The following is a 16,253-nucleotide window of genomic DNA, read 5'->3' on the forward strand; positions in this document are numbered from 1 at the left end:
AGCTCTGTGAAGAGTAGACTGGAGGAAGGAAACTTTTATAGTGGATGAGAACATTGCTTGAATTAATTTGGTGAAAATGGACATGGAGAAAGATGGGCTAGATGTAGGGTTTATTTTGGAGGTGGGGCTGACATGCTGATGTGAGGGATGAAGGGGCAGAGATGAGTCAAGGACAACATCCAGATTCCTTGTTTGTGCAGCTTGGTACAAGGTGCTGTTATTTACTGAAGTGGGAAATCTGAAAGAGGAGCAAGTTTGAAGGAGACATTAGGGTCACATTTAAGATACTGATAAGAATTCCATGTGCAAATATCAAGTAGAGCATTGGCTTCCAAATCAGGAATTTAGAGGAGACGTTTCGGTTGGGATAGAAATTTGGGACACTGTCAGCATACAGATGGCATTTAAATCCATAACAATGAGAGATATTACTTAGAGAGTGTGTGTGGCAAGAATCAGAAAAAAAGCTAAGGACTTGAACTTGGAGAATATCCAACATTTACATGTCAAGTGGAAGAGTGGCACGTGAAAAGGATTGGCCACACAGAGAGCCCCTGAAATGTGTGGTGTCTTGGTAATCAAGGATGCATAGGGCAGTCTGGAAGGGTAAAGATGTGATTTCCGTCACATACTGCATTTTCAGACATATAATCTGCAAAATGAGAACAACCTTTAGAGGACAGATAAACGTGCTTGAGAGGTTTTAAAAAGGAAGGACCTTAACATGCGTAACAGAAATAAATGATGGCTAGCTAATTACATTAGCCTAGGCGTACAATTATTCTTTATTTTGATCTTATTGATTTTTTATAAATTTGGGAAGTAATTCATTTTTAAAGTGTAACTTGAAGCTGAAAGTAAATCTTTTTTTGGGTGGGGCAGGGGCAGGTGTAATGATGTTAGTGTCACCTAATGGCAAAATGAAATATTGCAACCTTGTTTACATGTCACAATGAACAAAGTAACCGAATAAGAAAAAGAACATTTCTGAGGGGAATTTTCAGCACAGATCAGCAGACTAAAAAGTCCTAACCAAAGTTAACCAAAAAGTCTAACCAAAGTTAGAGTCCTGCCTTCTTTAGCCCTGGCTTCCTTGTTCTACCCCTTTGGTCACTGAGCAGATTATATAATATATGGTCCATTTTTTATCTTTCAGATTTCAACTGAAATATTTCCCTTTCAGAGAGTCCTTTCCTACCACCTTACTTGCAGTTGTTCCCACACTTCTTACAGCTACTCTTTGTCACATTAACCTGTTTTATTTTCTTCATATCCTTTAGAGTGGTTTGGATCTCCTAATTTGCTTCTTTGCTTGTGTCCTTACAAGATGTCAGCTCCAGGAGAGCAGGCAACTTGTCTGCCTCATTTACTCATGTAACCCGAAGTGCTGAGTATAGCATCTGTTATGGAGTATTCATGTTGAGTTAAAATTAGTTGTGTGAATATTTAGAGAATGTTGAGTTTCTGTGATGTGAGGCAGAGATCTGTCCAGAAAGCAGAATTACACTGTATTTGATTACTGAAACATTGTTTGCTACATGAATGCAGTGTGAAAGTTTTGGTCTTTTTTTCCCCCTCTCCTGCTGATAAGTGGTAATGTGTCTGGAAAAAAAGATACATGGCTTAGGGTGTTGAGTTGTATATTAATTAGTTAATGTCAGTGGCACAGAAAAAACATTTTAAGGTACTATACATGTTCTTGAGATAAGTTTTGGAGACACTTAGAATTAATTATAAAGTAATCTCAGTGAATGTATTTTTGTGGGTTTGTGAATTTGTAGATACTTCTAGTGTCACGCTTAATTATTTCCTCTATAAAAAAGAACAAAAAGTATTTCTAGGAGAACTATAGAGAGAGTCAAACAGTAGTAAACCTGTTTAGTTGAGATATGGGCGGGCTTGTGTTGTTTTTCAGGGAACAATATGGTTCTTTTAGTCTGGAAATTCAGGGTGAAAAGAGGACATTTCCATTATGTGGCCCTGTCCAAGACGGTAGCTTCCCTAGTTTTGAGATAATTATCTAGTCAGCAGAATTCTTCTGCACATGAACCATTTTTAAAGGCCGAAGATTGATCAGTTCATGTTTTTATTCAATAGCTTTTTGTTTTTTTTTTTTAACCCTGTGGTTTTGACCAGGTGGATTTGGGAAGAGGAGTTTGCAGACCTGAAATGGAGGTCACAGCTTCATTACAGAAGGTTACTGGGCCATCGGATTGTGTGGCTACCTTGAACAGTGAAGAATTTGTTTTGGTTCCTCAGCATGCAGATGATGCTTCTACAAAAGATGAAGGAAAACCTGAACTGAAGGTAGTTTTTTTTTTCTTTTCTGCAATGGTACTATTTTAAATGATTGGTTTTTAACTAGGTGAAATGCGATGTGTAAAATCCAAAGGTTTTTCTCAAGTATTAACTTTGAGAATAGAATCAACGTTTGATTTATCTAGAGGCTCATTATTCGGTTTGTATATTTTTGAAGTTTTTTTGCTGGTTATTTATCTTTTAAACCAGCATTTAGAAACAAGGAATAGGATGGGAAAATAATTGGGAATTAGACTTCATGGTTAAATCTTACATAAATGTAATTTGTCTAGATGTTTTTGTCTCACTTACTTCTGGGTTAAAGTTAATTATATAAATAATTGTGTTTTACTTTCACTTCAGAGACTTTTCTTTATGGTTTTTAAATCAACTGGTAACATCCTAGTATGTGATTTAACAGTTGACTTTGTTGAGATATTTTTTAAGTATATGTCTTATATTTTTAGCAGTTGAGTTTTTATTTGGATTTGCTCCTTTTCCTTTTTCACTGTTATGTTGCCTTCCCTAACTGAATGAAAAAGAACCAAACAAACCCAGGTACACATGCATGAGAATTGTATGTCTACCCTCTAGAAACAGGAATAGAGAAATTAGTCAAAAGTGCTACATATTTTTTATGATTTTTATTTAATATTGACTGTGGCATCAAGGGTATATTAGTATATCAGTCTAATAAAGTTTTATTAAAATCAGATTATTAAATACCCATTTAACATTTTGTTGAGGACATATAGTTTTATAATTTTATTAAAATAATCAGTTTTATTTAAATAAACAACTATTTAAATTTATTTAAACAGCTGTATTTTAGTATTAATGTGTTTAACTCAAGACATCATTTATTTACTTACTCTTTGTGTCTCACCTGCTTTTAAGAAAAAGATGAGTCATCTTAAATGTAAGGAAATTAAGAATATTCCTCGTGGCAGCTAGCAAGCAAAATTTAAAGAAATCAGAAATGTGTTTGTGCTCTGATAAGAAATATGACCTTTTATATGATATTCATAGTATAATCACAATATTTATTTGTTTATTTTAATTGACACTGTATTTAAACGTATCTATTTTTCTCTTTAAAACACATACATTTAAGATTACCTGGTTTCGGAATGTGTTCCTAAAAAATGAAAATAAAAAAATAAGAAAAGGAAATCTCTGTAAATAAGAGCTTAAATCAGATGTAGGTGGAAACTGCCTGAAGTGATTTCTGAGGAACCCTTTTATGAAGCTGATAATCCCCTAATTTAGTTGGTTTTATAATTCACGATTTTGTATATCTAGTGAAACTGGTCACAACTGTATAAATTCTTGGTATTCAGTAACTATATTTAAATTTAAATATTTAGGTTTTAGTTTCTTCTAGAAATGAAATATTTTCATTCAGCTCCAGGACCATAATATGATTGAAACAGAATTGTCTTGCTTTGTCTATAGATAGTTTCTAATGGTGATGAACAATTGGAAAAGGCCATGGAAGAGATTCTGAGAGATTCTGAGAAAGGGCAAAGTGGCCTTCTTGTTGATCGTCTGAGTTCCAGTGAGATCTCAGACCATTCATTTGGAGATGTTTCAGCCAGCCAGACAAATAAACCATCTCTTCAGTTAATTTTGGATCCATCGAATACAGGTACTCTATGGAACTCACAGAAGCCATAACAGATATGGAATAAAGTGATAATGAAATTTAAGATAAAAATGAGAAAACTCTGTTAGTTTTGTTTTTAAGATAGGGGCCACTAACTTTTCAGTTTTGGTTGGGAGGTCCCACTTTAGTTCTTATGTTTCGGTTTGTCTTTCTACCTTTGAAATCAGCCTCAGTGTTCTTTGAGAACAGGGGCTATGTCTGGGGCTTCATTTTACACTGAGTACTTGGCACATAGTATGCTCTCAATAAATACTTATTGAGCAAATTAATAAATTCTTGGGTATCAAAGAATAATGTAATTTTCATTTTCAGTAAAAAAGCATGCAATGCAATAGTCTGAATGTTTGTGTCCTCCCCAAAATTCATATATTAAAATCCTAACCCCCAACGTGATGGTATTAGGAAGAGGGGCCTTTGGGAGGTGATTGGGTCATGAGGGCAAAGCTTCATGATTGGAATTAGTGCCCTTATAAAAGAGACCCCAGAGAGCTAGCTTGTCCCTTCCACCATGCGAAGACACAGTGAAAAGATGCCATCTAGAAAGCTGGCTCTCACTAGACACTGAATCGGCCCACACCTTGATCTTGGACTCCCAGCATCCAGAATTGTGAGAAATAAATGTCTGTTGTTTATAAGCCACCCAATCTGTGGTATTTTGTTGTAGTAGCCTGAACGGGCTAAGGCAAGACATTTCAGCTGCCTTTTCATAGCTGCAATCAACACAGTTTGCTAACAAAATTGTTGTAGTTGGTTTAAAATGACACATAGCTTCAATGGCAAGTGACTCCCTGGAAAGTGTCTAGATTTAAATGGTCTAAAGTGAGCATTAAAGGTGTGTTGTTTGCCAGTTACAAAACTAGATAGATGAGAGCGTTTGTTTATTTGTCATTTGATGACCTTATATCCCGGCTGCTTGGATTCAGTTCTAACAGGAAATCTTTGTTGGTTTACAGCAATTACTAAAATACTGTTTGGATACATAGATGATTCTTCTCCCTCATGTTCGTTGTTACTCTTTGCATCTTTCTGCTAAAGAAGGGATGATGGTATGAATCAAAGATGATGAATAGGACTGAATTTATACTTAGGTAGAAATGAATTCCTTACGTTAGTGTGTGATTTTACCAGATCTAAGCCTTGCTAAAAATATTTTGCTGTTTGTCTGCTTAACTCATGATCTCCATTGGTCACAACTGGATAGTTACCAGTGAGTTTTCTCTCCATGAAGGCAGCAGTTACGATACATTTAATTGTCGATGGGATAGGGTCTAGGTGGTACCCAGGATGATGTGTGCTTGCCATAATAGATTGCTAAAAGGACCACTAACCCTAAAAAGTTTTTATTTTTTTAGTGATTAATTCACTTGATGTATATTGAATGCCTAGTCTTTTAGACATTATTAATAAGAGCTGGGAATAAAAAGAGGATAGAACAGTTTCTTCTCTTGAAGTGTTGATACTCTCTATAACTGAGAGTAGAATAAGAACTATGTTTGCTTTTAATTCATCCTATTTTAGACCTTTCATAGAGGTTAAGACATGATATCTGGAGTTCAGGCCTGGGTTAGAACCCAAGCTCTGTTTGTGGCTATATCATTTTGGGCACGTTATTTATCTTCTCTAACACTCAATTTTATCCTCTGTAAAATAGAGCTAAGATAGAACCTGCCTCATAGGGATGTTGGAGGATGAAATGACATCATCCATATAAAGTATTTTGTAAAGACAGGCAAAAAGTAAACACCAAATAAAATGTTTATCATCCTCAACAGTGTTGGAAATCTTAAACTTGAAAATAAAATCTTAGGTCCAAGCTCAATAATTATAACATATCTGCTTACAATGGGTGTGAGGCAGGGTATGGGCCCGTCATCACCATTGAAGCATCCTAGTAGAACCTCTGGATTTCTATGGAGCAATGTCCTTTTAAAAGCATTTAGGTAGTTCTTTTCTTTGAGTACTTGAAAGATGTTCTTCTACTGTCTTTTTTTTTTTTAAAGATTTTTATTGGGGAATTGGGGGAGGGGAATAGCGTTGGGGAATCGGGGAAGGGGAGCAGACAAGTTGCTGTCCTTTTGTTCTTCAGTCTAGTTGTGGAGGATGTCGCTTCACTGGCTCATGTTGGTATTGTGATCATTGTGCTCTTCCCGGGTGAGGCAGTTGGTCGCCGGCTGCCGGGCCTCTCACACTGGCTGCTGGCCACTCAGGGTAGCTCACGACAGCCCACTGCAGCAGGGGATGCAGCCTAAGCCGTCGCCGGTGACTCACAGCAGCTCAGCTCCAGGTCGAGCTGTTGTTCACCATCTTAGCAGTAGAGGGCGCAGCATCACTGGCCCATGTGGGGACTGAACTGGTGGCCCTGCTGTTCAGAGCTCACGTCTCAAGCCAACTCCTAACCAACGCGCCACTTGGCTGGCCCCTTCTTCTACTGTCTTCTTGTCTCCATAGTTTCTAGTGAGAAATCTGCAGTCCTTTGAATCATTCATTGTTTTCCTATGTGTAACATGCTGTTTTTCTCTGTCTACTATCAGTATTTTTTTTTCTTATTATTTTTACTTTCAGCTTAATTTTGTGCAATATGGTTATGGGTAATAGGGGAAGGGTTGGGGACTAGCTGCATTTTTAAGTGAAGATGGGAGAGCAGCAAAGGGAGAGTTTTATACTACCTGATATATGCAGATAGATACTCTCATCACAATTGGCCTTTGCTCCATGCTGTGCTTAGAATTAAAGTGAACAGTTTTTGTTTTTTTTTAAAGAAACTCGTTAATGGGGAGGGGAGAATTGGAAGAAACGATTATAGGATCATACATCAAAATAACAATTATTTTGAGGAAACATTTCCATTGTAATACTTACATAATTCATAGACGCCAGCAGTCCCAGGAAGGAGCAAAGTAAGAAGCTTGACTTTTTTTTTTAGTTGAGGATTTTAATTTTTTTAAAATTAAACTTATTGGGATGACATTGTTTAATAAAATTATATAGGTTTCGAGTGTATAATTCTATAATACATCATGTATATAATGCATTGTGTGTTCACCACCCAGAATCTGTCCTCCTTCTGTCACCGTATATTTGACCCCTTTTACCCTCATCTACCACCCCCTCCCCACTTACCCTCTAGGAACCACTAAGCTGTTTCCTGTGTCTATGAGGTTTTGTGTGTTTGTCTTGTTCATTTGTTAACTTTCAGTTTTATATCCCACATATGAGTGAAATCAGATGGTTCTCGATTTTTTTCTCTCTGACTTATTTCTCTCGGCACAAAGCTTGACTTTTATTGTTAGTGGTATGAGATGTAACATCTTAACATTATTTACTTTTGCATAGGAAGTTAGGTTGCTTAATAAATTTGGTGCTATATGCAGGATTTGTATAACTAAGAGAAGCTTTTAACTGATTATAGTTTTGTTTACTCTTCATTATTTTTAGGCTAATTCACACTGTCTATAGTGTAGGTTTTTCTCATTTTCTGTGAAATTTGAACTCTGTTTTTTAAGAAAATATAAAGCTTAGCATTTTTTCTTTTCCTCTAAATAAGTTATAGTTGAGTAAGATAATACTTTAAGAGATTTGAAAGTATATAATGGCCAATTCTAGAACTCTGAATTAAGATATAAGATAAACATTAAAAGAAATGAAAACAGAGACCTAATTTTTTTTGCAAATTTTCGTCTGTTTTTTGACAATAGGCAAAATTATACTGTGAAGTTTTGCATTAACTTTTGAGTATTTCCTTTTTTTTTTTCCTTCAGAAATTTCAACACCCAGACCATCTTCTCCAAGTGGATTACCTGAGGAAGAGAGTGTTTTATTTCACAAACTGACCTACTTAGGATGTATGAAAGTTTCCTCCCCACGTAATGAAGTGGAGGCTTTACGGGCAATGGCAACTATGAAAGCTTCCAGTCAGAACCCCTTTCCTGTTACTCTGTATGTGCCAAATGTTCCAGAAGGTTCTGTGAGGTAAGCTCTAATCCCTCCTGCCCCCCCCCCGACATACTGAAGATTTTTAGGGGGGTAATGATGGTATTATATCATAAATCAGGCCTAAGACTCACTGTTAATTCACTTTCACTTTGTAGACATGCAAAGTGAACGTGCGTAGGCTTAGACTGTGTTCCTTCTCATAAGGGGCATTTGCAAAGCTATGCTTAGAATATTATAAATGGAAATATCACTGTAGAAATATCTGTAATTTGTGTTTCTCTGTTCTGGAGAGTAAAAATCTGTCTTCACCTTGTCATGTAATAGTGGTTCAAAGAACTAGAATGAGCCCTGGATTTTAAGCTCCTAACATCAGACTAGAAAGAAGCAAAGTGACTTTTACTCTTATGCTTAATTAGGAATAATATTTAATGTCCTCTGCACCTTGACTTTCTTTAAATGTAAGTCAGACAATGTTCTTCTACACTCAGCCCTGCAGTGGCTTCTGATCACATGTGTGATTATATTTGAGATCCTCCCATGACTGGTCACTGATGACCTTCTGCCTTGACCTGACCTTTGTTCTCTCACTTCATTCACTTCATTCACTCACTGCATTCATTCACTACCTTCCAGTCACTGCAGCCTCTTTGTTTTCTGCAGCCTCTTTGTTTTCTCAGACACAGACCTGATTCCTACCACAGGACTTTTCTATAGTCTATTTCCTTTGCTGGAAACAACCTTTCCTTGGTTTTCCAGTGGCTTTTTCACTTCTTTCCACTTTCTACTCAACAAACATTTTATCAAAAGAAGCCTCCATTGATGATATCTTATAACTATACCTCTTTTCCCCCTTACTGAGACTTTTTCTTCTTCATAGCACTTTTCCTTGACTTGATGTTATATTATACATTTATTGACTTAATTGTGTGTTATCTGCCTTCCTTACTGGAACATAAGCTCTGTGGAAGCAGGTTCTTTGTAGTTTTCTCTGCTGTAATTTTAGTGTCTAGAGTGGTGTCTTGTCCAGGTTTTCAGTGTATATTTGTTGTATGAGCAAATAAGTGTATCAGGTCTAGGAAATCAGGTTGAATGTGTCCTGAACCTGTAATATTCCCTGTAAGCTTAATCTTTTTTCAAACTCTTTCTGATTGGCTTCATTCTCTAAAGTTTAGAATATGAGACAATGTTAGCTAAGTTCTAAGTACCAAAATAATAGCAATGTAAATAACAGAGTTTTGCTAAAAATGCTTTGAGTTTTTCAGGAAAGGGTTTTGTATATATATTGTTTGTACGATGTCCCTTAAAAATGTCAGCGTGCCTTTTAATGTTATCTCATTAGTTTCAGAGTGCCAGCACCTTGGCAAAGACAGTGTTTTGACTTGCCTCTCTACTTTTAGTGGGTACCCCTCAGTTTCAGAGTTTGAAATCCTGAAGTGGTCTTGAGTTTTAGATCAATCGAGGGCTTAGGATTTGTACAGGGAAAGTCAGAGAATTGTTTGCTATTAAATCCCACAGTCTCCTTTTACCTCTTAAATTCTGTTGTTAATTTGATGTTTGTAATCACTCTGACCTTTTGTGGGGGTAAAACAGGTCTTGGTTAACAGTGACCTGGGGCTTGGATAAACTTACAGGTGCTGCTCTAAATAAAAATGAACTCTTCATGGATGGTCTGTGCTATTTGGTGCTGGCATTCCTTTTGCTAGAGCAGAACAAGACCTGCATTTAGGGATGAGTGACATAGATTTTACCAGGCAGTGTATACTTGGCTTTGGGAGGAAGTGACTTGGATCATAGGAAACACAAAAATGAAGTCATTTTCAAAAGCAGGTGAAGAGTATGTGTGTGTGTGTGTGTATGTATACACACACATATAAATCAAGAATATGAAGATAATTTGTTTTCTTGCACTATTAGTTCCAGTTTAGAGTTTTTAAGATCATTAGGTTTATATGTTATTGGCATAGTAAAACTATTTGCCTTTGTTTCTTCATGTTTAATATTTTATCTTATTTTCCATCACTGTTCTGCAGAATCATAAAACAATCCAGCAATTTGGAGATAGCATCATTTCCGATCTATAAGGTGTTGTTCTGTGCACGTGGACATGATGGGACAGCAGAGAGCAATTGCTTTGCATTTACAGAGAGTTCCCATGGTTCAGAAGAATTTCAGATACATGTTTTCACCTGTGAAATTAAAGAGGCAGTAAGTATAATGTATTGTAGCAATTTACTATAGAGGTGAGTTAGGGTAATATTTTTGAATCCTAATCTCACTCTCATATAAATTTGTATGTATGACCATATACCATATTACATAAATTTGGAGTATATTTCTAAAGAGGAAGTTAACATTTGTAGAGGCTTAGAACTGAATATGGAAAGCTAAATTTGATAACTTCACGAAAGTGGTATTGTATAAAGGTAAGGCACGCCCAGCTTACCAGATGTAACAGAAAAACTCCATTTGATGAACTGTTCTCCCACCCCACCATGGTAGCAATTGTTCAGGCTTCGAAAGGGGGAATAATTTTGCACCTCTTGTATTATTTTGCCCAAGTTGATTGGCCCATGTGATTTAAAAAAGTGCCTCTAATGATATCTTTTTCTCTGCTGGGCCTAATAGTTGCATACTGCTTTCACCTAGATGTTGTACTAAGATTGTTCCACAGAGCTCTGTGGTTTTTACCTGTGATTATTTGTTACGTGTGTTCACTCAGAGGCTGGCTTTTGCCTTTGTAGAACTGGCCTAATTAAAAATACAAGTGCTCATTTACAGCAAGGGTATCAGTCTGTAGGCCTTTGAAGGTACCAGTAAGTTCCTTTTAGCAATTCTTAAGTGGTGGTTTCTCCTTGGACTGGAGAAGTAGCTCAGATCAAACAGCTGTTAGATACGTGAGGAACTTGCCTTCTTTTCTGTATCTATTGAATTCTCCCCAAATTAAAAATAAATTGCACTTTTAGAACTTTAGCACTTACAACCATTTCAAAGGCATGAATAAATAGGTTTGGATGAGCAAGGTCTCAGATGTGTTTGCTTCTGGGAATATAAATTCTCAGCAGATGCAGAAAGCAGCAGTTATTTATCCTCCTTTATCTTCACCACGAAACATAAATAAACCATTGTATTAACAGGAGTTCTGAGAGTTTATTTCTGGTCACAACATGTGAACTCATAGAAATGTAGATTTCTGTGTGTTTGATACTAAGCATGAGGGGTATGTCAATTCTTGTGCCCTAAATACTTAAATGAACATGCACAGACACACATAATTTAGACTGTAGCAATGGAAGTTCTCTGCCAAATCCCCTGCCTGTGTAAGAAGTAGTTCTGGGTCTATTTTATCCTCTCTCTCTCTCTCTCTCTCTCCTTGGCCAAAAGGTGTGATAGGAGAGTAAATGAGTGTACATGTGCCTGTCATATAGGAATGTAGGAGGCAGTGAATATAAATATGTTGAAAGAATTTGTGTCTGTTTGTGCAAGAGCGGATCAGTTTCTGATCCTTACAACCCCACTGCAGAGGTGGGGAAGCAGCTGGTAGAGTCCTGGCATTTCATGTTGGCAGACATCATGTAACATACCTGTGTGGTTTCTGGATAATTGACACTCAACAGCAAGGAAGTGAACTTTGAAGAACTGGAGAACCTGCTGCTTGGAGAGGCAGAAACGCTGCAGAAGGAAGTTGAAAGGGACCTGGCTGCAAGCATTTTCCATGGCTGTGATGGTATGATACTCTCTTTTTGGCTTATAGCATCTGCTTGCCATTTTTGAGTGCTTTAACCGGGGAAAACAGTTGACAAAACTAGGGAATTCTCAGCCCTACCATTTTGCATATGGTATTAAATAGTATTAATTGTATTTCTAGAGGGCATATTCGGTACAGTGCAGGTGTGAGAAAGTGATGTCTATTTTATTTCATGTCGGTGTATTTATTTATTTCTAGAGTGCAGTTTTCAAAGTGTTACATTATGGAACATTGGTGGTAAAATCCATTGTTTGAAGGAGAAATATGTGACAATTGTCATTAAACTTTATTACAAGAAATAATTTCTAAAGGACAGTAACCCAGTATAAATAGAGAGCTTATGGCAGGCACTGTGCTGAGCATTTACCTGATACTCATGACACCTCCATTACATGGACAGCGTTTATTTAGACTACTGATCTTAGCTCCCTTACCTGGAGCTGGCCTAGTTTGTGCTGTTGTCCAAATGTTATTAATGGCACTCCATTTTATTTTCAGAAGTGCTCTGGTTTGGCCGATAAGTTGTATGGTTACCCTTTGTTTATCTCAAGGCTAAGACGATAGAAGATGGAGCTGGGTTTCAATGGAAGTCTCTGCCTCTGAAGACCCATGTAGTTTCAGTAACAACTTGCCTATTGCTTAAATATTGTGTTAAGCAACCGAGGGGTTTTTATCTTTCAATCATGCTTTATAAAGGGATTGATTGGTCAGATAGCCTGCATCTCAGCTGCCTTTGGGTTTTACTCATGCCTGTCACAAAAGATGTCCAACAAATAATAATTAAAAATAATTGCCCTCAAAAAATAATCACCCTTTAACCTGAAGTCTTTTAGTTGCAATCTACTGGTTGTCTGGGTATCTGGTTCCCAGAAGTGTCTTGCTCTGTGGTGAAAGGAAAACTTAGTCTTTAGTATTTGAGTCCCTCTTGATGGGCACAGACAATTGATGAAGATAGCTCAGGAACAGGTGACACATTCTTACTGCTTACGTACATACTGTGCAGCAGTGTTGCTAATTAATTTGTTTCCTGCTGTTTGCAGAGTCCCTGGATGAGACCTGAAGAAGTTTATTAAAGGCAGGAAGACGTCTTCTCAAGCAGGCGAAGCAGCATGGCTGTCGCTACCAGCTGTCGCTGTGATGCCCTTTTCTCACCACAGAACCCCATAAGCAGCAGGCCCCGGCCGTGGTGGTGGGGAAGCCCGGCGAGGGGGATGGCTTTGTTGGAGCTGTGGCACAGGATTAGGGTTTCCCACAGAAGGGTTAGGACGCATGTGACTTGTTACCCTGGAAGTTCTGCAGGATCGGCTGGAGTGAATCTCAGTTATCTGTGGCAAAAGAGTCGGGGAGTCCAGCCCGGAGGTTCTAGATGCCGGTGGTTTTTGTACAGGGAGAATGATGTGCTAGGCTTCTGCTGGAGATTGCAGACCAAATAGAGTATCAGAAAGCACGCGAAAAAGCCAGGCAGACATTTATGCTCGTCGCACTTTGATGGATCTCTTATAGAAAATTGTTTTTAAGGATACTTTAAAAGGCTTAGTTGACTCTAAGAATTTATTTCTACTAGTCAGTGTAATTTTCTTCAAAACAGATTCTGATGTTTGTATTGTTTGTATGTTTGAACATACTTATTATTACTAGCAATTCTCCATGTTATAATTTAGAAGGATGATTCAGAGGTATTTCATGATAAATATCAAGGGTATCATTGGGAATACCTTTGTTCTGAATGCACTGGATTTTTCTTAGGGTTGCTGATATGCCAGTATATAAAAGATACCTTATTCCTCACATGGAAAATATTATTTTTAAACATATTTATTGAGATGTTATTTTAGCAAGATGCCGTAACTTTGGAAATTAGTTTGGAAGCTATGTTGTTAGTGTTTTCCTTGAATTGATTTTTATAATTTTTAAAAAGGTTTTTTGTATGATATGCTTCTTATTTTAGGTCCTTTCAGTGAGTCACATATTTGAGCAAGATGTTTTTAAAATTTTCACATATATCTTTCCAAGTGTCTTTTATAGAAGGATTTTTCTACATTTATTTCTTGGGTGAATATTTTCTTGACATATGGTATTTTTAAGAGTCGATTCTCTTTCACCAATATTAGTGAAAAGGATTTGTTTTGGAAAAGTTGGCTACTGTTTATTTTAACACAATGTAGACCGGTTACGCAGATTTGCGTCTATACATTTAAATGCCCCGTCCTCAATGTGTTAATTTCTTTTTGTTTAATAGCATTTTTGGACTGTTAACATGTAATACATATTTGAGAATATGGAAAATACTGAAATAAAAAAGAAAATAAAAGTTATTCAAAATTCCACTAAAGATTTTGGTGTACCTCCTTTACACATATCTACACGTGCCCTCCTCTCCACCTCTTCAAAACCAACAGCAACAAGCTCAACAGAAACTTTTGTGTTTAATTAGTGCTTTCTCTAGGTACTGCCTTCTGGGGAAAATTGCACCGTATTATTTGTCAATAAACTTTTGTGCTCAGCAACGAAAATGCCTATCCTAGATTATTTGTGTGTTTGTGTGTTTGTGTGTGTGTGTGATAGTGTGACATGTAAAGAAATGTTTGCTATGATATGTGTTTTTAATTTTCATGATGTATTTGGTTATCCAGTTTAGGTCCAATAACTATAGACATTGGTAGCCATTTTTCCTGAAGCTACTCTGCCTTACCAATCCATGGATCACCATTCCAGCTTATTCACAGACTCTGGAATTCACAAATGATTTTAACCTTGTTGTTGACAAGAGCAACTTGTAAGACATGGTCAGGACTAAATGCAGTTGGATTGCTATAAGTGATTTAATGTACTGTTGTGTCCTTCCTCCAAAAAGAAAAAAGGTGTAGTCTGACCCCCCTGTCCCCACCATTCTCTGTCACTCTGGCTCAGCTTTTAAGTTAAAAGTACTTAAGCTTTTTAAAAAGAAATTCCTGAGCCTTGCCACCTACTTTAGAATTTGCCAAGTTCTTTGGCTTTTTTGGTGTAGGCTTGCTGATGCCCTGACACAAAGAAAATGAAATAGAAGATATGGGAGAGGAGAAAAAAGACAGGTGGTTGGGGCTTGACTCTATGAATGTATCAAGTTATGTACAGGTATTGCCCTATTTTCACATAATATTTTCTTAAAAATATGCTGAAGTTGAATGTGTAAAAAGTTAACAATAGCATTTGCATTTTATTTGGGGTTAGGAACCGGAGAATACTCAGAGGACTAAAAGTAGTTTCAGGTCTCTATTTACACTACTTTGTTGGCATAATCTTCAGTGATTTATTCCTCACACGTTCTTTGTTTCTGTTTCCCTCTATAACACTTGAATTATTGAGCTAAGTCAAACAAGTACCCAGTTTAGGCTAAACATTTCTGCTTTTGGCTTACCTAATGATTCCTTCTCAACTGCAATGATTCCTTCTCCTTCAGTCCCCTGTGCTGGAATGTAAGCTCCATGTTCACTGCTGTCTAATAACACAGCACCTAGAATAATACTTAGTTTATAGAACATGTTCAAAACATATTTGTGAATATGAGTAAATTTACAATGAGTAAATTTGTCATTGTCTTAATTGTATAAGATTTGAGGCCTACAGTTCTTATTAATAGCAATCCTTTGCTGCTTTTATTGTTTTTACTCATTTATGTAAAATTATAATGGGATAACACATTAAACTATTTTTAAATTTTTGTGAGCATGGTGGTACAAGTATGATGCTACTGCTGAAGTTGAACTTAAGCTTACAGGCAGTTAATTGTATAATTCTTATCCAATTAAAAGTATATAAGTCATTTAAGAAACTTTTAATTTGGCATTGGAAAGGCAGTTTAAGGTAATCATTAATTTATATATGTAAGTATGGGTATTGGAGATGTGAGGACCACTTGTTTTTGAATATGATAGAATGAGTGTATGAGGAAAGGTAGAATATATGACTATAACAAAAATAAGAAAATGAGGAAAGACCCCATACTTTAGGAAATTCTATTGTTAATGAAAGTACTCTTGTTGCAAGAAAATTACAAAATATTATGGTCCTAGACTAATATAATTCAGTGAATAATTTGAATTCACTTTATCTAAAGTGAAGGATTTGTTAGCATTTAGAGAAGAAGTCTTTTTACTTGTTCCTTCTAATGTGAGGTTTTGAGAATGTAACCTGTGTTAGACTCCTTATTTCATCTTGTTTTCTTTGTTGAGCCCATGGCTGGTTCGAGAGAGTTGAAGGCCTTTTGTACTTCAGGCTTATGAGTGTGAGGTGGTATGATGCTTCTTTTGGAACCAAGGAAGAGAATAAATTCTGGAAGAGTGTGGGACTGAGAGTACTTCTCCACTTTAGGGGAAGAGTATAAGATGCATGTATTTAAAGTATTGGGTCTTCGGAAAAGTCATGACGTATTTTGTCTATGTTTTTCAAAGGTCATTTATTTATATAAAGAACAAAGATCAATCAATGGTATATTGCCCATTTTGTTTGATAACCTTTTGCCATCTTTCAGTGAGCTTCATAATTCCTCATTCATAGGAGGACCTGTCTTTATTTGCGAAAAACTGAACAAGGTGCTGATTTACAGCCTCATCTGAATTGGATGTTATACCA

General features: G+C 36.6%; 1 protein-coding gene across 5 annotated transcripts in view; it reads left to right on the forward strand.

Annotated features, from left to right (window-relative positions):
- The window catches only part of RABGAP1L (RAB GTPase activating protein 1 like), a 457,210-nt gene that overhangs the window by 38,246 nt on the left and 402,711 nt on the right, over window positions 1-16,253 (forward strand). For all 5 annotated transcript variants that reach the window (XM_019648299.1, XM_019648284.1, XM_019648290.1 and 2 more), the window contains exons 2-5: window positions 2,137-2,307; window positions 3,754-3,946; window positions 7,723-7,933; window positions 9,928-10,102. In XM_019648299.1, coding sequence (XP_019503844.1) covers window positions 2,170-2,307; window positions 3,754-3,946; window positions 7,723-7,933; window positions 9,928-10,102 — 717 coding nt within the window. In that variant the 5' untranslated portion in view covers window positions 2,137-2,169. The remainder of the gene's footprint in view (window positions 1-2,136; window positions 2,308-3,753; window positions 3,947-7,722; window positions 7,934-9,927; window positions 10,103-16,253) is intronic.

This window comes from Hipposideros armiger, unplaced genomic scaffold, assembly GCF_001890085.2.
Source record: "Hipposideros armiger isolate ML-2016 unplaced genomic scaffold, ASM189008v1 scaffold_6, whole genome shotgun sequence".
Taxonomy (NCBI): Eukaryota; Metazoa; Chordata; class Mammalia; order Chiroptera; family Hipposideridae; genus Hipposideros; species Hipposideros armiger.